At 35.0% G+C, this 22,741-nt stretch overlaps 1 protein-coding gene across 4 annotated transcripts in view; it reads right to left on the reverse strand.

The window, feature by feature from the left end:
- The window catches only part of CEP126 (centrosomal protein 126), a 71,122-nt gene that overhangs the window by 22,576 nt on the left and 25,805 nt on the right, over positions 1-22,741 (reverse strand). For 2 of the 4 annotated variants that reach the window (XM_014864321.3, XM_070490386.1), the window contains exons 3-6: positions 19,537-19,682; positions 14,483-14,594; positions 7,497-7,695; positions 1,715-3,869 (exon numbers count right to left, since the gene is read on the reverse strand). In XM_014864321.3, the coding sequence (XP_014719807.1) occupies positions 1,715-3,869; positions 7,497-7,695; positions 14,483-14,594; positions 19,537-19,682 (2,612 nt within the window). Of the gene's footprint in view, positions 1-1,714; positions 3,870-7,496; positions 7,696-8,865; positions 8,948-14,482; positions 14,595-19,536; positions 19,683-22,741 lie in introns of those variants that run through there. The other 2 variants (XM_070490387.1, XM_044752696.2) reach the window with 2 other exon arrangements.

Here is a 22,741-nt window from a genome sequence, read left to right on the forward strand (position 1 = left end):
ACACTTACTTAGTATTGTATCTTTTAAATTTTAGCCATTCATATATGTGGAGTTGCATCTACTTGTTTTAATGTGAATTTTCCTGAGGATTGAGGCTCTCATATGTTTATTGACCATTTGGCTATCCTTTGTAAAAAGCCTATTCAAATGTTTTGCCTTTAAAACAATTGGTGATGGTCTTTTTGATGTGTCACCTAATCTACAGTCCTTCGTTATTCAATAAAACACTATGTAGGTGTTACTGTAAAGGTATTTTGTAGATATTATTGAAGTCCATAATCAGTTTGCTTTAAGTAAGGGAGGATACCCTAGACTTGGAGCCATAGATATTTGGATTAAAATATCAGTTTTGCTATTTACTAGCTCTTGACTTTGGGCAATTTTATTTCCTTCTTTGCAAAATGAGGTTTTAAAAAATACTTACTTTTCAGGCTTGTTGTGAGGTTTAAATGAGACAATAAGGGTAAAGCACTTAGCACTGTAACCTGCATAGATTAGGAACCCCAAAAAGGTAACCATCATAATTTATTTATCATTATTTACTTTAGAACATCAAATCTGTATGATGCTTTCATTTTTTGGAAGTAGTATGAAAACTTAAGTTACACTGCAAAATGGCTGAATAAAAGGAGAATGAAACCTTTAGTGAAAGAAATAATTTTTTAAACTCAAGGTTTTTGTAGATAAGTCTTGAAGATTTTTAGATTAGAGTCTTTGCATTTAGCTTCCCATCTGCTAATATGGCTTGTGTCCATTCAATTCAAGAAAAGTTTTGGTGCCTATTAAGTGCCAGGTACTGTTAGGATTTGGGATACAGTGATGAATTACAAAAAAGGTCTCTTGTCCTTAAAATCTCATGGTCTAATTGAAGAAGACTTTGAATATTAAATTTTAAACTAATCCTCTTTTTATACCTTCTTAAGGTTTATTCATACCTTTGGGAAAAGAAAAGAGTTGCTTTTATGATTTTTTCCCAAGTCCTATCTATTTCTCAATAGGCAATTAATTCCTACTAGTAGGAAAATTTATTTCTAGTCTTCTTGTCAATTCCCTCAGAGGAAAGTAGCTTTACAGGACTCAACCAGCAACTACGGGCAATGGCATTCTATAGAGAATTAATTTTCAAAAATCTTTATAGGAATGCTATAATTTTTTCTCCATGTGAAAACCAACATACATAACAGATAAAAGTAGAACTGCCAGTCTTTTGGAAAGAGGAGGGGAGGGTTAGGCACACTTATTGTTAGCTTATAACAATTCAGTTTAACAAACAGTTTAAAGAAAAATAAAAGAAAGTACTATAACCACATTTATTCACCTATTTAGAATAATTTAAACAATATTTTTCTCTGTGCTTACTTTGATAAAATTTTGACTATAATATTGGGGTAATGACAGAATGATGTGGGATAAGAATCAGACCCTATTCTTTGTTCTCCCTCTTTTAAACGAACAAGAAAAGTCATGGAAAAAATGGAAGCTGGCAAAAGTTTCTAATTTTAGTTGAGTAAAGTTTGGGTTGTTCTCTTAAAACCTTCAGCTACTAGAGAGACAAGGGTACAATATTAAGGGAAATAAGTTATTTCTATAAGGCTGTTATTATTTAATATTAATATCTATAAGGTACACATTGCCATACCTCAGTAAGAAAAATTTCACATGAATTTAAAAAGTTACATATTTTGTCTATAAAAATATATAAATTTATTCTTACCAGCAGCCTTTTCATTTTGACCCAGAATATTACACTGTCTTTTCCACAAGGGAACAGATTCTTCTTTAGTAGTTCTAAGAGTCACAGAATGATGACTTTCTTCATAAACAGGACATCTTTGGGTATAATGTAACGTCCCATCTTGCTGAGCAACCATGTGAGTGCCATTTGAATGATTTACTTTTGCTAAAGTTTGGCACTCAGAAGAACAATAAGGTAGAGATGGCATCACAGTGTCTAAGTCAGAACAAACACGTGAGAGTGGAAGACTACTTTCTTGATTCCACTGATTCACTTTGTCTTCTGTTGGAAGCACAGGCTTTGAATTTAAATAGTTATGTGTAATAATGTTTTGAGAATTTTCAGACCTTACTGATTGACATTGAGATGCTTGTATATTTTTATGACTCCTAATATTTGATGGAGATTTAGGAGGGGGATGAGGTACAATTAATCTACCCTGAGCTTGTAAAAATGTGTTGGCTTTGCTTGCAGACTGTGGTCGAATAACAGTGCCTTTTCTGTTCGTGTATATAAAGCCTGATTGGACTTTAGCAGATCTTGTTCTTCTAACTACTTTTGCTCCACCTCTTTGTGGATTAGCTTTCTGAGTTTTAGAATCACCACTATATACAGGGGATTTACTTTCCTCTTGTTTTGAGGCTGGCCAGGCTTGTTCAGCAATGTTATAATCTGAAGGTATAAAACAGTTCAAAGGCACATAGTCTCTTCCAGGTCCTCCTAAAGCAGCGACATTTTCAGAGCTAGAATCATCTTTGGGCTTTTTTCTATCAGCAGAATTTACAGCACAGGCAGGAACACTAATTATGTTGTTGGCAGCACCGCTTTCATTTTGAGTGTGGAATGGTTGAGACCACTGTTGAGATATTCCTGTTCTATTCTTCAGTGAATGATTATCTTCAGCATTTTTTTCTGCATCTCCAGTTTCATCAAACCATCTCAGTTTTTTAATAGTCTTTGGAATTTCTGCACCTTTTCCTTTTTCTTTTGTTAATTCAATACTATCTCTGATAGCTGCTGCTTTTTGACTTCCTAACTCAAAGCCTTGGTTTATAACTAGTGTCTTAAAACAATCATGTTCGTACTTAGATTCTTTTTTTAAAATACTTTTAAGAAACTTCACCCCATTTCTCTCATGAATGTCATATTTCTTTTTTTTGTGTTGGGCAACTAAGTCACAATTAGATATCATATTAGACAATGACGTTGGTGTTTCAGCTATTTCCTGTTTTTTATCTTTTGAATCAGAGTTGTGAGGTATATAGGCAGCTTGAAGGTCATTTGAAAATAAAGGCAACTCTTCCTTATTACAATTAAAATATTTTATCTTTTCATCTTTAACATCTTTCAATTCCCCTAACTTATCAGAACACTGCACTGGGTCGATTTCTTTTATCTGTATACTGCTGTTTGGTAAAGGCCTAGCTGATTGTCTATTAGATGGCAAAACTAAAGGCGTTGCCACAGGTACAAATGAAGTAGGAATTGAAGTAGTTCTTTTTTCTTGAGTTATTTCAGAATATTTCTTTTCGTCTGAAAATGTAGCCATTTCCTGGGTTAGAGAATGTGGAGTGGTCCAGGCTTTGCTGAATTTAAACGTTGGGCTGTCAGTAACTAATGGTCTTTCCCTTTTGAATGCTTCAGAAGAGGAGTCAGTTGTCCTCAGAGTACTAGTTTCAGAGGTCTTTTCACTTTTTTTATCTTGAACAAATGTAGGTGGACTATATACAAAAGCTACCGAATTATTAGCAGTATCTGTGGCTCTTTCCACAGCTCTACTCAGAGCAGATGCAGTTTGTTCTTTACTATTAAAACATTCACAGGAAGGTAGAGCATTAGGTTTACTAAAAATATCTGAGCAAGATGTGACAATCTGAGTATTTGGATCATCTAAATTTGTAAGCCAATTATTTATATGTTGAGTTTTAGAGAATGACAGTTTATCTTCATCAAAGCAGCTTAGATCAGTTGATTGCAGATTTGCTGATTTGAGGAAACTAGAATTCTGCTGAACTGATGTGGAAGGCTCCTTATTAAGTGTTAAATATATTTCTTCATGTTCCCCAGCCTCAAGACTGTCTACGCTTGAGAGGGTTTCAGAATTTGTTATCTGATTAACTTCATCACAAAAATTCTGAAAGAAAAAAAAGAACATTGTTTTATAACAGAAATTTTTAAATGCCAAAATTAACGATTCAACACACCATTGTTACTGAGTCCAATTCTCCTTGGTGTATAAAATAGAGTAAAATGACTATAAACGCTGTAGGTATATAAATAATCTATATCTCTGGAGCAGTCCTCAGGGTGAAAAAGAGGGAACTAACAAAGACTTAACAATAAAGTTTGTCTGCCTTAATTTTTACACCTAAAGTAACTACCCAGTTATTCTAGCCACAGGTATATCTTAGAAAATAATTTTGCTATTGCTATTCCACTCACAGTATGGAGTTTCTTGAAGGTTTCATAACAGAATGTGAAATTACGAAAAACAGTTATTTACAGATGGTATTTTTTCCTGAAACCTCCACTGGATGTGAATGAGGCTCCTAAAAGCTCTATGACTAAAAGCTCTGTGACAGGTGGTAGGGCTACATCGTTTTATAAAAGTTAATCTTATGGTCTATATAGTAGAGTTCTCAGTGCTGGCTGCATATTGGAATCATGTAAGGAGCTTTGTAAAAATATCTATGCCTGGATCCTGCTGATTTAATACTTGGATGGGGTCCACGTACTGGATTATTATCTTTAAATTCCCCAGGTAATTCTAATATGTATTTAAAGTTGAGAAAAATTGATTTTAATGACTCCTTTTTGGAGATTCAGCACAGGAATAATTCCCATGAATTCCAGAGACATTCCTATAACTATTTCAATGAAAGTTCATGGCACTTATCAGTATTTAATAAAATTTCACGATCACTTCAAAGTATGGTAAATATTTAAAAATATTTCTAATTTCTCACACACATCTAGAATACATTAATCTGTATCACAAATGTAGAAATAAATTCAAGACTTTAAATTGAAAATCTAGTCAAAAAGTTAAATGGACTCAAGGAAAGAAAATTAGTGTTCCTCAAGATTTTTCAAAAATTTTAGAAAACTTAAATATTCTGGTATTAAACAAACATTTATTATTTTTCTAGCCCAGAAAATAAAATAAGAAATCAATCAAGGAAATCAGTTACAGAATAAAAATATTTGTTTGTACAGTTAATGGTTATTGATATATTATTGTGAAATAAGTTTTGAAAACGATTCAAGAGAATTTGATATTACTAGCGTTTACCCCCTGCTTATCACATCCTTCGGTACTGTGATGTCTTTTTTAAAGTGATGGTCACTTAACCTAATTAAGAGAACAAAACAAAGCCCAGCTCCTTTAACGTCTATTTTTGGAACTGAGTTATTTTAATTGATAATGATAAGGAAACCAGGCCTGAAGAGCTTCCTTTGAGATTGCATCTAGTGAGATGTAGAAATCTGGGTTAAAAGGTCCTTGTAGACATAAGTGTGATGTCCATGGCTCTAAGATTTCTCTTTGCGTAGGTCTGTCATGGCCTCATCTTCCAAAGCACTTCAGAAGAAGTTCAGCACCTTCTGATTTCACTAAACTATACTTTTTTCTCCCCAGAATTTTCCTCACCACTAAAAGATGAAACATTATGATCAACTTCAAGTTTTTCTTGTAAGTTACTGATATGAACTGCACTGGACTTAACATGCTTTGTGTTTTAGTTTTCAAATCAACTTTATTGAGGTATACTTATCTACAACAAAATGCACTAATTTTAAATGTATAGTCTGATGGGTTTTGACAAATTATTCGCCCATCACCACCATACCAAACAATATATAGAACCTTTCCATCTGCTGAAAGTTCTCTCATGCTTCTTTGTAGTCAATATCTACGCATCACTAACCACCACTAATCTGGTTTCCATCACTATATATCTGAGTTTTCATCTGATATCATTTTCCTTTGGCCTGAAAAACTTTCTGAAGCATTTCTTATAGTGCAGACGCTGGTGTGCTGCAGTGGTGTTCAGCTGTTTGTTTGAAAATGCCTATTTTGCCTTCATCTTAGAAGGGTATTTAGTTGGATACAGAATTCTAGGTTGGTAGTGTTTTTATTCCCCAGAACTTTAAAAATGTTATTTCACTGTCTTCTGGCTTGAAGTTAGTGTGGTCCATTCTTATCTTTGTCTACCTGCATGTAATGTATCTTTTTTTCCCTCTGGCTTAATTCAATTTTGAAATGCCTTTGGTCAGGGTGTGTGTGTGCATGTGAACATGCGAGCACACTTGTCCTTCTTGAAGTTTGTTGAGCTTCTTGAATCAGTTTATTTATAGTTTCATCAGATTTAAAACATTTTCAGCCACTGTTTCTTTAAACATTCCCTTTTTCCTTTGTGGGACTTTAATTAAATGTATGTTAAGTTGCTTGATATTGTCTCACAGGTTACTAACATTCTGTCAATTCTTTTCCAGTCTTTTTCTTCCAGCCCTTCAATTTGGATGATTTCTACTGTTATGTCTTCAAGTCCACTGATCTTTTTGTCTGTAATGCCTGCACTGTTAAGCCCATTCAGTGAAATTTTCATTTCAGATATGTTTTTCAGATCTAGAAGGTCTATTTAGTTTTTTTAAAAATAACTTTTTTCATTATGTTCATTTTTACTTTAATTCCTTGAAAATATTTATAAAAACAGTTTTAAAATCCTTGTCTATGAATTCTATCATCTCTGTAATTTCTGTGTCTGATTATAATGACTAATTTTTCTCCTGGCTATGGGTCACATTTTCCTGCTTTTTATACATGTCAAGTTTTGATTGAATGCTGGACACTGTAAGCATTATATTGTATGTTTAGATTTCAGTCTTCTTTAAGAGAGTGTTCAGGGTTTTCTTGACAGGTAGTTGGGTTACCTGGGGATTTTTTTTGAGGCTTGTCCAGAGAACGTGACCAGGTAAAAAGCCTTTGTGATCATAGGGCTTACTTCATTTATTTCCCTTTATTTCAAGATCATACCTGCAGTCTCTGTTGTCTAATGTCTAAAAACAGTTGTTTCATATATCTTATTCATAAGTATAGTTGTTTATGGCAGGAAAGCACTTCATCATAGCCAGAAGAATTCTCCTGCTTTGCTTTTTTAGCCTTGCCACTATTGCTCAGTTGTTGGCTAAATCAGGCCAAAGTTAAGAATTTAACCCTGATATTGGCCTATTAAGAATCTCATAAATATGTGTAATTACTCATGAAAAATAAAATACATGAACAGTTCAGGAAAATCAGCTGAAATCTATACTTGTTTGTGGGAAAATATCAAAATAAATTCCCTGCTAGAGACAGAATAGAAACACCATTTCTAGCTAATTGTGCCATATTTTCATTAAGGATCTAATGTCCACATGGATTACAATTTTCAGGTTGCTTTGTATAATCCAGTCTCTAACAATGATACTTATATTACATTGCACTTTCAAATAGCTTTCATGTTTGTCAGGAAATAACAGTCATAAAGCATATTTTTCTAAGCACGAATGATGGAAAAAAATAGAGGAAGCAGAGAGAAAAATGAGTAAAAGGGAAAAACTAAAAAATTATTTCTCTTGTATCTGTGATGAATTTTTACTGATTCATCCACATCCTAACCTTGGCTAATGGCATACATGTCTTTAGTGGAGAACACAGCAAAAATGGGACAGAATTATTACCAGATATTAAAATATTAATAAAATATTTATAGTTTCATACTTGCAAACTGCTTAGATGCTGATCTTCTAGGAGTTTCTGAGTTTCCTCCAGTTTAAGCTGGAACACATCTTTGTTAGCAGTCAAGTTTGCCCTGCTGTTTTCCTTCATTTCTTTATCACAATTGATTTTGGATAAGAGATGTTTCTGATGCTTCTGATCATTTTTTGACAATGATGAAAGCAAGGCATTATTTATAGCTCTGTGAACCATACATAAAAAATGTTTAGTACATTTAAATAAACTTCTTTATATATATATTACATTCAGGTAATATGTGTGTGTATATGTCCAGATAATCACATATAAGGATATTGGAGAAATATATAGACATATTAGAATGGGAATTAAGGCAGTCAACAATAGAATAAAAATGTTTGTGGGATTATAGTGCCAATAAAGCACTCCACCTCCATGTAGGAATTATTCATGACTTTGATTATTAAGTCCTATTCCTTTATTGTTTGGGATAAATGTAGAAGGAATTCCTACAGATGTATAGAGTCAGTCCTCTGTTCTTTAAGAGCATTCCTATCTGGATAACAATATGCTGCATTACCCATTAGTTCAGAGGCCAGTGTCATGGCTAGTAGGCATTCCTTTAATGCTAATAGAATTAGTTGAAGATTCAAGCAGACAGAAAATAGAAAATTTGCTTGTCAGGAATTTCCATCTACTTTACTAGGTTTGGGAGCTTGGATCTTGTTCCATGGAGGAGAGTGTACATATTTGTTCTCAGGTGTACCACAAACATAAGCATGGTTTTCATGCCACAGAAGGGATACATTTAATGCAGAGTCTACTTTTAGTGTGCAAAAGTGCCACCCAAAGATTATCAGTGAATGACATCAGCTTCTATTAAAATTTTGCATCTTCTGGAAACTTATAGCATGTTACATTTCAGTGTATGTACAAAGTGAAAAGCAAAGAACAAAGGAAGATTTGCAGGGCAGAGTGGATGGGGATGAGGTATATCAAATAGCTGACTAGGGCCTTAGTGTGAATCCCAAGTGCATTTACTCCCAATTCATTTGAATTATTCCCAATTCAATGAGGATGAAAATATTTTGGAAGGTGACACATGGCCACATGTGACGTATACCTATCTCCAATACCCATATATATCTTTATTTGGACAGACTGAAATAGTCAAGGTCAATGATTACTAGATTCCTGACTATCCTTTTGAGACCACAAGGAGATCAGGGAGGGCAAGAAGGTATTTAACACAAGTTCCTGAACACTGAGAGGATGTTTCTCTCTCTTCCTTTTAGGCTTTCCTACTCTTACATAGTCCTTTTCCCTTCAATCACCCTTCCCAAACAAAATATTGCTAAATCTACAAAATATCTAATAAACTCAATTTATTTACCTTTAAAGTTGTCGTCTCTCAACTTTTTCTTCTCTAGTTCTTTCTTCTCTACTCCACTTGCTTCTCTTCTCTTCTCTACTTTCTTCCCCCAGTGAGGAGGATTGAAGGGATGGATAGGAATAAAAGGAGATGGGGAGGTAGAAAGAGAGGGAGAGTGAAGCATGGGGGGAAAGGAAGAAGAAATCATAAAGGAAGAAGATACAGGAGGAACTGGAGGGGGAAAATCTAAATATGTTGGGGGCAACCACGGAGAGGGAGCTGATTGCAAAGGAGAGGAAAAAAGAGGGATAGATGAAGGAGGTAAAAATGGAGAAGTAGAAGAGGAGGGTGAAGAGGAGGAAAGAATGGATGAAGAGGAAGAAGCCTGTATAGAGGGTGAAGAAGAGGATGTGGAAGTAGAAGGAGACAGAGACAAAGAAGAGGATGGAGAACGACAGGGAGGTGGACAGGAGAGAACTGAGGCAGATGGATGGTCTACAAAGGCCTGGGGCAGATTTGACAATGTTGTGATTTGTGGAACAGATTGCTGGTCTGACTGAAAAGTATCTAAACTAGCAGGATGTTCAGGCAACGGAGTGATATAAGAAAGAGTGGGGACTGGTTGATGAGGGGGATGACTGAACAAACAGGAAGGCTTCAAAACAGGGAGAGCTTCCAAAGGGGTTGGGGAAACAACCAGTCGAGCTGGAAGGGAACGACGAACAAGGGCAGGCATTAGAGTGGCTGGGGTAGAACGCTGTGCTGGAAGGAAATGTTTGGGTCTAAAAGTTTTGTAAAATAACTTGCTCTGTGAGTCAGAATCAGGAGTGATTGGAGAACTTTGGGGTGGGTGGGGTAGATGGTCAGGTGGGCCAGAAGGAACTGGGGCTGGTAGGCGAGGGAGACTGCTAGAAAAGCTGGAAGTAACTGGGGCTGGAGGGCGAGGAAGATATTTGACTGGGGAGGACAGTAATGGGGCTGGTAAAAAGGTCTTTGGAAGAGCAGAGGGGACAGAGGGAGGGATAGGCAGGGTACGGGGCTGGCGGGTAGGAGAAACAGTTGGATAGCTAGGAATAATTTGGGAATGGTATGATAGAAATGGGGCCCGTGAAGGAGATAGCTGATCAGGTAAGTAGGGGCCAGGTGTGGAGACAGCTGGACAGGCAGGAATGGATCTGCACAGGTGGAAAAGCATTTGGACAGGCGGGTAGAAAGACAGCCTTATTAAGATGGTTGTTTAGTTTATTGGGCTGCCTCTAGGCTTTTGATTCGTATTTTTTTTGGCCTGAGGGTCCATGCATGATGTTCTTCTTTTCAACCAGTGTCCTCTCACATGGGCTGAGAAATGTACATAGCTTATTTAGGTTCCCCTTTTCTCATTCCTTGCTCTTAAAATATTTTCACCTTTCAGAAGCCTGATAGTCATACAGATAATGAATATGGTCCAGAAAATCTGGTTTGAAGTACTAGTACAAAAGTCAAATAGAGGTCAAATAAATCACTGCTCAGCTCTGGCCAGATTTCTCAGGGTAGCACGTAGTTCAGGATCAATTGTCTCACCACAAATTACATGGATATTGGAGATAGATATCTAACATCACCACCTTAAAGCATAAAAATTTAATATGGCAGGAAATATAGCTTCTTTTACTCTACATCTACCAGAAGGGTCAAGTATATTATCCTTGTGATAAGGATTTGGTTGCAACGGAAGGCCGATTACTTACATTTTTAGTGTTAGTCCTTTATTAATATTCTTATATTTCATTATTTCCTAAAGCTGCTTCTACTTTCATATGGACAAAATTCTCTGATTTTTCTTGAGGCTTAAGCAGTGAGTGCCCTCGATTTTTTCAAACATTTTTTTTCTTTTTTAGATTATCACATTACCAACATCTTGTTATTTTTATCTACCATTAATATTTTCCACATTAGAACAATCATTTATGAGTACTGATATACTTCTACTTCCTTGGAAGCTTCCCATTTCTTGGCATTATTTTATTCTTTAACACATTTTAGGCTTATACTCCACAGAAAATGTATTTTTAATGTGACAATAGCTTATCAATATTTGTAGCTTAATTATATTTTCAATAAATAGCACATATAAATATTTCTATTCGCCTAATACCTGATCTTTAATATTCCAAGATTTCATGCTTTTACAGCATTTTATAGTTTACAAAGCATTTTCACACATTATTTAATATTGTTAGTTACCTGTGGAGAGAAGCTCAATTTTGGAGTAAGTGAACCATAGTGTTCTCTCTACATATTGTATACATTTGTCGTTTTCCAAATACATAACACTTATATGTGTGTACGTGTACATATACCCAGACAGATATAGGTACCATGACATCACAGTCATAATAGTATATTGCAATAACAAATAAAAACTATGTATTCTAGTTTAGAAAGGAGGTCATTTCTCACAAAACAAAGATGACGTATGTTATTTAAGGTCCTAGCACAGATTTGGTATAATGACAACAATATATTTGTTTGCTATAGAGAAATCAAAGTTATTATGACACTTTATCTCTTCTAAGACTTCAAGGAACTGTACACTGTTGAACAAAAAAAGTCCACCCTTTCATTCATAGTACAAAGAGTTGTTTTTTTTTCACTGAGGAAGATTCCTCACCTCTTTGCTTGAGGAAGATTGTCCCTGAACTAACATCCCTGCCAGGCTTCCTCTATTTTGTATATGGGATGCCACCACAGCATGGCCTGATGAGCGATGTATAGGTCTGCGCTTGGGATCTGAACTTGTGAACTTCGGGCTGCTGAAGTGGAACCTGGGAACTTAACCACTATACCACCCTGCTGGCCCCCAAAGTGCTCTTTTAATTGAAAATATCTGATAACACAAAGGATAACAACTGCTACACAGAAAAAAAAACCTGAGAGTGAAGAAAGCCTGTATACAAAAACGTAAATTACTTCTATACTAAATGATTTGGAAATTTTTGTCCCTCAACTCCCCCTGGACCCTAAAAGGGATTGTATTTACAATACTATAGGCCTGAACATGCCTAAACCCAACCGAGGCTTCATTAGACAATTCATACTCATCCTTTAAGGCTTCTTTCCAACTTTAAATTTTGTACTTCTTTATCACTTTGCTAATATTTCTGTAACAGCCTTCATTACCTAGTATTACATGTGTATTGTAATGTAAATATCATTATATGGTATTATAATGTAACTGTGTGGTATTATAGTTTAATGTAATGTAAACCTTCTTGGGCAAAGGGCTATGTCTCATTCATAGGTGTAAACAGTGCTAATCAATGCCCGGTACAGAATAGGTACTTAAGACACTTCACATTTTTATCCTCCTCTGCTTTTCTAGACTGCAATTCTGTTACTCATCAGTTTGACATCCATACTTAAACATGATAAGATCTATTCCATCTTAAGGGAAAAAGCCATATCTTTGCCCCACATTCCCCCTGGCTATTGCTCTATCTCTCTTTTTCTTTCACAGCCAAGCTATACTTGTTATCTTTACTTTCTTGCTCTCCATTTCTTTTCAACTCTCTGCAATCTCTTTTCTGTCTCCATCCCTCCACTGAGATTGCTCTGACAAAAGTCACCAGTATGATATTTTTGTTGTGAAATATAGTGGACACATTGCTTCTGTGCTGGATATTCTCTCTGCCCCTCCAGATTCACATTCCACACTTCTCCACTTATCTCTGCTGGCAGAGACTGAATGATCCCTTGCCTTTTGATTTATGGCTAAGTTTGGAAAGCACTAGCAAGAGATGGGAGGGTGACAGAAGAAAGAGGTTTTTGATAATTATTCCTCTGGCTTCCTCTCTGCTGGGCTTGCTTTAGCAGTGGCAATGTTCCTCTACCAGGACCACAGGTCCTGTCCAGGAGCCCTCTTCTAGAGCTACAGCTCTTTTCTGTTCAGGTCTGTGGTGGTAATACTGGCTGTGTTGTCAGTTCTGGGGGTGCTTCACCATCCTTTGTTGGCTTCCCAGTTCCTCTATTAAACCACTTTTCAGTCACCCTTTTTAACTGTGCCACCTGTTTCCTGCCAGGATCCTGACTCATACAACTTTTTATGTTACTAACTCCCAAGAAGCCATTTGGTCTCTATAAGCTGGTTTTTTTCCACAAAACTCTATAATTCCTTAGTTTCCGTGATACCACCTCTCCTAGTCTTATACCAAACATGTGTTCTTATTTACAGGCTTCTCTTTTTCCCCATTTCCTTAAATGTTGTTCTTCAGTGTTCTATCCTAGTCCTGTCATCACAGTACATATTCTCCATGGCTAACCTCATCCATTGTGTTGATTTCAAAATATTTTAAGCCTAGATCTCTCTCTCGAGCTCTAGATCCATATAAGTTCAATTACATACATTGAGATAGCCTCCTGTTTTGTTCTCTTTCAATCCATTATGCACATTTGTTCACAATGGAATGATATGTTAAAAAAGAAAAGTTGATGTTATTATCCATCTGCTTAAAATCCTTCATTGACTTCTCTTAAACTCTCAGGATAAAGTTTATATTCCTTAGCATACAGATGCATTTACCTCTCCAATCTCATATCTAGCCAAGTTATTGGTGTTTTGCATTCTATCATTCAGCCATACTCTTACTCCTAAAACACATCATTCCTTCTTTACTCTAGGCTTTGCACATGCTCACCCCTCTGTCTGGAATACCATGTATCCACTTGTTTCATGATAAACTCTTATTTTCTTCAAATCTTTGCTGAAGAGTCTTCTTTTCCATGAGGTCTTTCCTGAACTATAATTAAGACTGACAGGATGAATTTAATTGTTCTTAGCTCTGATCAAGGCAACTATTGGCCACAAATATTCTAAAAATGGAAGTATTTTAGTAAATAACATTATGCACAGGTAAAATATTAACATAATTTATGTCTGAATTGTAGATATATTTATATAAATAAATATCAAATATTATCATTACTCATTTGGTACTATTCTATACTTTTTAAAGCATTATTTCCCCTCTCTCCTAGATTATACACTAGGGATTGTATTTTACAATATTATACTTCTCCATATCCCCTTGACGATGCCTGATCTAGTGCTAGGCATGTAGTAGCTTCAATAAGCATTTATAATAAATAAATGGAAAACAGAGGATGTCAGAGGTACTCTATGGTGGGTTGGTCCATCCTATTGCTTCTAGATGATTCATTTAAACTGATCTGGTGAGGAACTAGGAGACACTGCAGCTTTTTCAAGAGATCCAGGAAAGATTTTCAGTTAGGAAAAACCATTTCTATGATGAAGCTACTCCTTTTACCTAAATGTATGTCATTAAAATTCAACACAATTTTTTCCTCTTGGGAAAGATGAATAACCAATATCAATATTTTAAAATGGTTTTGATGATAGTTTCCATAGAAAATTATTCAACATAGGCAGCATTGTAATACCGAAGACAACAATTAGAATTTTGCCTTATTCTTGAAGCAATTTATATTCCACTCTACCTCAACTTAATCTGTGAAAATAAAATAGTAAACTCTAAAACAGAGGTGAGGAGTAACTAATGAAAAAACCTACAAACTCAGCAACTATAAAGCTATTTAATTATTATACATTAATAAGTACACATAATAATCATAAATTACTCACCTCCAGTTTATTGTTGATCTGTGGGAAGAGGGAAGGATTACTTCTGATTTTAAGTTAGATTCCTGAATTTGTTTGAGGGCCTCTTCTAATGGAGGAACTGGTTTTTGAAAAACTAAGGATAATAAAGAAAGATCAAATAGTACAGAATCACTTCATCTTCCATGATCTCTTTATAAATTTAATTGATCAATGATAAAATACTACTTTAAAACTTTTTAAAAAAGAAAACATTTTTTTAAAATAGTGTAAATATTTTAAATTTAGACATAAAATTCCCCAAAGAGAAATTGTTACCTCATAATTCTCATCACCAATTTTAAGAATATTTATCTAGGAAAAAGAAACTTGATAAATGTCCAGATTCTTTATTTTGGCATGCAAAACCCACTATATTTGATCTCATACTTTCATACATTTCTGACAAAATTTATAAATATTCTTATGAGAAAAGGGGAAGATATAAAAAGACCAACTAATATTTACTGAGCTCTTACTGTTAGAGACATATTTTTAAGCACTTTTTAAGTATTAACTAATTTAATCCTCATTACAGCCTATGGGCAGATGCTATTTGAATCTCCAATTTGCAACTGAGGAAACTGAGGCACAGAGAAGGTAGGCAACTTGTTCAAGTTCATACATTATATGGACACTCATCCACTTACTACTCTGCACAACCTCTAATCCAACCCTACCTCCCAAAGGCATCCACGTTCCCAAAGTCTTTCACTGTGCTCTTTGGTACTCAACATACTCTATTTCCCCTACTTCTCTAAATATTTTTTTCACCTTCTTGTTTGAGTTGAAACACATCTGTCTTTTAAGGATATTGCTTTTCCTGTAGCCTTCATAAGTGGAGACATTATTTTCTTCCCATCACATGCTACAAATAACTGAAGGCCTGAAGGTAGGGTAGGTGACTTTAGTTCTCCATTGACACCTCTGAACTGTCTTTCCTCCTTTCTCCTTGAAAAAACCCATATGTCATCAGACTTTCCACTATTACAATGTTTGTTATTTACCTTAAAATATTTAAGCAAAACAGTATATTATGTATGGTTAGTTCAAACTGACGTCTAGAGACAGCCCGTTTCTCTAATCAAGGGGCAATGGCATAATATACTAGTGAAGAATGCACAGTTATTGGATGGTTTGCTGGATATTCTAATCATAAAGGACCAATCCTCTTGAGGCAGATACTATTAGGCTTTATATATTGATTGTCTTCCTAATTAGCATACCTAACATCTAAAACCCTCACCATTTCTTGTCTACCAAAGAGAACTTAAAACTAATTTTAAAACTAACTGAGGTCAATTTACAACCACTGCTTCCTGTTGCTGTTATCTAATGACCTCCCAGTCACTACCTCTCATTCACTGATGATAATTTAAGCCTACATTTTTTGAGTACTTACTGTGTATTAGGGCTTTATTATCTCATTTAATCCATGAGCTCCAACCTTTCCACTTCTTTTACTCTAATATTCTCACTCTGACAATTTTATGACCTCATTGAAATCCCCAATCTGTTGTCCTTCTTTGTAGCAAGGGGAAAGGTCAGCTATCATTCATACTTGGTGAACTTTTAGTTTAACTCTCATAATTTGGGAATAAACTAACAGACAAATAAATAGTTGTCTTTCACAACTTTGTTCTTGCTCTTCATCCATAGCATTGAATTTTCTTAAAATATTAATTTAATATTTTGTATATGTAATATATTCATATTCAGAAATCAAAAAACAAATAGATACACATTTGGAAGTCTTGCTTTCACTGGTCATTTGTGCATTCTTTCACTGTTTCTTTAAGTGCATACAAACAAATATAAATATATATTCTAATTTTCCCCTTGTCTTACATAGAAGGCAGAGTATTATGCATACTGATCTGGACCTTGTTTTTACACTTAACAATATATGCTAGCAATCAGGGATATATCGAGGTTGCATGGGAGTATAAGGCCTATACAATTTGGAGGACCTTATTAAGAAAAAATAACGCAAAATTACTATTATAAAATTAGATTTAGGGGCCAAGACAGTGAGGGCTCCGGAAACTTAAACCTCATTAGCTTCATCTAAATCTACCTGTCAGCGATCTTTCCATATCAGTCCATACAGCGTTTCCCCAATATTGTTTTAAAGTTGTATAATATTCCATTGGGTGGATGTCTGTGTCATTTGTTTTCACGGAAACTCCTGACTTTTTCTACCTAGACTCTTGGTAGTCAGCACCCTCTTTGGGGCAAATAATACTCAGGATTGGTGACTACTTCTCCAAGGCACTCAACCCAATTGACCACATCTTCATTCTTAAAACTACCTTCTCTTTTGCTTTCTTATTCATTATTTTCTTTGTTTGCTTTTGTTTCCCCTCCTGCTTTCTTCATAACTACTTCTCAAAATCCAGTTTTACCTTTTCTTGCTCAACCTATAGTAAATACTAGTATGCCTTAAGGTTTTATTTTAGGCCTTGTCCTCAATCTGTGGTCTATATTCTGTTATTTAGCTTATCTTTCCCATGGCTTCATTTATCAACTACATATCTATTCATTATTGACTCTTAAATATATATTTCTATTTCATATCTTTTTGTTAAGTCTTAGACCCATATTTCTAGTTGCTGATTTGATTTCTCCATTTGGATGAGCCCTGGGAGGCTCAAAATAGATGCATTTAAAACCTAATAAATGATCTTTGACACCTCTAACCTAATTCTCTTCCTTTATTTGTAATCTTGACTAATATCATCATCCACCAAAATAATTAATTCATTAAAAAAGTATTTATTGAGTGCTAAAAATGTGTGAGGCTCTCTGCTAAGTCCTAGGGACACTGCTCTCCTCTTAGCCTTCTCCCACCACTCTCCATCAATTAGTTACTGAATCCTATTGATTATTTCTCGTGGATATATTACCTCTTATCTCCATATCCAGTGCCATGTTTTAATTTTGCAGCTTAATACCTCTTGCCACAAAGACTGAAATAGACTCCTACCAGTTTAATTAGTTTGTTTCTACTTCAATCTATCTTCCTCGTTGTAACTATAATTATCTTTCTAACAAACAAATCTAATTACAGCAGAGACCTCTAGTTTCTTACCTAACATACATTTTTCCTTTCCTTCTTGTCAAGAGAGCCTATATTGTTGGGGTGGCAGTATAGCCACATTAAATACATTTTTTTTTTCAGTTTCCCTTGTACATGGAGTTAGCAATTAGATATAAGCAGATAGATGGGTGCCTCTAGGAAAACAATTTAAAGGGAGCTCAAAGGTATACCCTTTTGTCCTTTACATTTCTTCCTTCTTCCTGCCTACAACACTGACATGATCATTGGAGCTCCAGCAGCTACCATATGACCATGAGAGTGAGGAAACAAATGACATGCTAAGGATGGTTGAGCTGAGAGGAGAAGGAGTCTGGGTTCCCAGTCACATTGCATAATTATCAAACCAGCTTTTGACTCCCTAAATCTGGACTCTCATACGAGAGAAAAATAAACTCTTATCATGTTTAAGCTATTGTTATTTTTAGCAGTGTTACTAGCTGCCCTTACTTACAGTAAGATCTCTTAATAACACAGTAATGGCTTGCTTTCCAGTTAAAAAACTTTAAGTATTGCATTTTGGATAAAGACGAAATTCCTAGCATGGCATATAAAGCTCCTTGAGGATTTGTTCCAACTTATTTTTCTAGTCTTATGTCAATTTTTCTTCTATTTTTCCCATGATATGCTTTGGATACACTGAATACAGAATTTGTTTGCAAAAGCTGTTCTGGAATTTTTTTTTTTTATGAGGAAGATTGACCCTGAGCTAACATCTGTTGCCAATCTTCCTCTTTTTGCTTGAGGAAGACTGGCCCTGAGCTAACATCCGTGCCCATCTTCCTCTACTTTATATGTGGGATGGCTGCCACAGCATGGCTTGCCAAGTGCTGTGTAGGTCCGCACCTGGGATCCAAACTGGTGAACCCCAGGCCACCAAAGTGGAACGTGTGAACTTAACCACTGTGCCACCTGGCTGGCCCTTCAATCTTCTATTATGTATGTGGAATGCTTGTCATGCCACAGCCTGGCCAAACCCTGTCATGCCAAACCCTGGGCCGCTGAAGCAGAGGGTGCAAACTTAACCACTATACCAGCAGGCCGGCCTCCTGGAATGTTTTTAAATTTTCTCTTTGCATCTCAAAATGCTCATTCTTTAAGATTCAAATTAAGTCATTTTTCCAGAGATGATGTCCCTGTATAGGTTTACTCTTCTTTCCTATGTGCTCTCACAGTACTTTACACATTCTGCTACCATAGCAATTATCATTATATTTATTGACATTAATTGTTTATATTACTCTTATCTCCAAAATAAGATCTTTTTTGTGAGATGTTTAATTGTAGAGCATAATTAGATTTTTCTGTATCTCAGCTTAGCCCAGGGCTAAGTACTACATAGTACAATATATGTTTGCTTAATACATAAAAGTTCTGCCTGTCCTTTTTCTTTTTGAAGCTTTGACGTTTTGTTGTTAATTCTGTGTTACTCTTTATGGTTTAAAAATCAAAGATATGATGCCAAAGAATTGACCACAATCATATTTAAATTCTTAGTTAGTTCCAGGTCTTAGATTGTTGTATTATATCACTCTGTAGACTTTCTTTTTATTTTGCCAGTCTCTCAAATATGAAATCAAAATGTGAATAAAATGACATAATGAATGTGACACTGATTTAAGGAAACTAAATGTTAAATTTTCTTTTTATTAAGATACTTACTAAATCATTTTACAAATATAAAACATTGTAAGGCGTATGAAACAGAATCAAACTTGTGAGCATTCAGAATTTACTAATAGAGTCAACAAAATATTCTCCAAATTAAACCTAAATCAAATTAAAGTTTTTCATTTGGCTAAAGTCCTCTGACTCAAAAGGCATATTGGCCTTTTTAGTTTGAATTTCCATTTTGTTTCTTAATTTATCATTTTATTGTCTACTCAAGTTGAATGTGAGTATAACTTTCATTTTTGTTCTCATATTGTTGAAATTAAGGCACCTGCTTTCCTTCGCTGTGAAAGAGGAATATGGGCACGTTGGAATTTTTCAGTAACTTCTTCAAACTTTTGTTTTCTTTGTTGCAGTATTTGTTCTCTGATTTGGTGTTCTCTTTCCTCTTGTTCTTTTCGTTTCTCTTCAAAAGCTCTATATTTAAAACATAAAGTAGATAGAATTAGGCAATAAGTTTTTAAAAATCTCAACACAGATAATAGTTTCAAAACTATGCATTTATTATATAACAGTATTTTCATATTTCAAAAGTTTACTTACTTAGAAACAATGAATTTTAAATTAAAAAACCAAAAGGCCCTTGGCTAAGAAGTTAAATATCTTGTAAGTGGTAGTTTCAGAACCTTATCTAGGTCTTTTGCAACTAGGAGAAGGCTCTGTTATGAGACTCTCTAATTTCTGGCAGGCCTGTACACATGTTTCCACCTCCTAAGCACTGCCGTGGAAAAATTCTTTTCTAAAAATCTATATTATTGGTAGCAATGTGAAGAACTAATTCATTGGTGAAAGAAGCAGCCTTGTAAATTATTGGGCTGTAAGGAGAATACTGTATATTTCTCTTTTTCTTTTAGACCAAAAGTTTAAAATTGGCTGTCATGTTAAGTCTAAACTGTGCTAGTAATTCTGACAGTTTACATAAAAGTCTTTATTCTCAATTTTTCTTGAAAATATGGAAGATTTGGCAGACTTGGACTCAGTCACACATGGCTACAAACACCTGCCCATAATCCTTACCATTCCCTATTTTTAACTTTCGCATTTCATTTATTTCTGATTGCTCCTAGGTATTTGAGTTTATGTTCTCTAGTTTAAACTGTTTCAAATAATTAATTTTGTCTGTAGAAAATACGTGTGCATGTGTGTGTGCTTCAATAATTATCTGATGGACAATATTAAAAATGAAAAGGCAAGCTCGCAACTCACTGGTAGAGAAACCTCAAAGTGACCTCTTTGGAATGCATGGGGTTGGGGGGTGGTTGGTTAAGAACACTTTAAGATCTTTAGTGCACAGGTGAATAGTAACCATCCTTCGAAAGACCTCCACTGGCTGGATCATTATTCTAGTCTAAACAACTTAGATTTAGGGAACTATACTTCTGGGCAGTAGGGCTATAGAGCTCCAAGTAGTTCAGCCCCTGGGGTAGGTAGGAGATAGTGGTGTAGTGTCACAGGTGGGACAGAGAATTTTTATCTCCCAAAATAATTTCCTTCAAGAATCCCCTTAGGTCAAGACCAGGAAGCCTGTTTTCACCACTTGATTTGACATAGTAGTAGAAGTCCTAGTCAGAGAAATTAGGCAAGAAAAATAAATAAAAAGTATCCAAATTGGAAAGAAAAAAGTAAGATCATGTCTGTTCACAGATGATGTAATATTATATGTAAGTAACCCTAAAGATTCCACAAAACACTGTTAGAGTAAATAAACAAATTCAGCAAAGTTGCAGGATACAAAATCAACATACAAAAGTAAGTTGCGTTTATATGCTAACAACGAACAATCTGGAAAAGAAATTAAGAAAACAATTCCATTTACAATAACATGAAAAAGAATAAAGTACTTAGGAATAAACTTAACCCAAGAGGTAAAAGACTTTTCCCCTGAAACACTGATGAAAGAAATTTAAGAAGACACAAATAAATGGAAAGACATCCCATGTTACGGAAGACTTAATATTGTTAAGATGTCAACATTACCCAAAGTGACAATCCTTATCAAAATCTCAATGATGTGTTTTACAGAAATAGAGAAATCTATCCAAAAATTCATATAAAATCTCAATGGACCCCAAATAGCCAAAACAATCTTGAAAAAGAACAAAGATGGAGCTCTCACAGTTCCTGATTTAAAACTTACTAGAAATCTATGGTAATAAAAGCAGTGTAGTACTGGCACAAAGGCCAGTGGAGTAGATTAGAGAGCCCAGAAATAAACTCTTTCATGGTCAAATGATTTTCCACAAACGTGTCAAAACCTTGTGTCCCTGGGGAAAGGAGTCTTTTCAGCAAATGGGGTTGGGAAAACTGGATGTTCACATGCAAAAGAATGGAGTTGATCCTTATCTTACAGAATATATAAAAATTAACTCAAAGTGGATCAAAGACCTAAACATAAGAGCTAAAACTATAAAACTCTTAGAAAAAAACAGAAGAAAGCTTCACTGGATTTGGCAATGATTTCTTGGATATGACACCAAAAACACAGGCAGCAAAAGAAAAAATAAATTTGACTTCATCAAAATTAAAAACTTTTATGCATCAAAGAACACTATCAATAGTGAAAAGGCAACCCAGGGAATGGGAGAAAATATTTGCAAATCATATATCTGATAAAATAGTGATATTAAGAATATATAAAGAACTCCTACAATGCAATAACAACAAAAATAACCTGATTAAACCATGGGACAAGGACTTTAATAGACATTTCTCCAAAAAAGATATACTAATGCCAATAAGCACAAGAACAGATGCTCAGCAACACTAATTATTAGGAAAATGCAAATCAAAACCACAATGAGATACCACTCTACACCTATCAGGATGGCTATTATAGAAAATCTGGAAAATTACAACTGTTGGCAAGGATGTAGAGAAATGAAAACTCTTATGTTTTGTTGGTGGGAATGTAAAATGAGCAGCTTCTGTAGGAAACGGTATGGTGATTCTTCAAAAAATTACACAGAATTACCATATGATTACCATATGATCCAGCAATTCCACTTTTGGGAATTTACTCAAAAGAAGTGAAATCAGAGGCTCAAAGAGATATTCATATACTCATGTTCACAGCAGCATGATTCACAATAGCCAAAAGGTGGAAGCAACTCAAGTGACCACTGACAGAAGAATGGATAATCAAAATGTGGCATATACACACAATGGAATATTACCCAGCCTTAAAAGGAAGGAAATTTTGACACGTGATACAACATCGATGCACTATGAAGATATTCTGCTAAGTAAAATAAGCCTGTCACAAAATGACAAATATTGTATGATTCCACTTATATGACGTACGTAGAATAGTCTAATTCATAGAGATAGAAAGTACAACGTGGTTGCCAGGGGCTGGAGGGAGTGAGGGTATGGGGAGTTAGTGTTTAATGGGTACAGAATTTTTGTTGGGGAAGAAGAAAAAGTTCCCCAGATGGGGATGGATGATGGTAATGGTTGCACAACAATATGAATGTACT

Source organism: Equus asinus, chromosome 20, assembly GCF_041296235.1.
Source record: "Equus asinus isolate D_3611 breed Donkey chromosome 20, EquAss-T2T_v2, whole genome shotgun sequence".
Classification (NCBI taxonomy): Eukaryota; Metazoa; Chordata; class Mammalia; order Perissodactyla; family Equidae; genus Equus; species Equus asinus.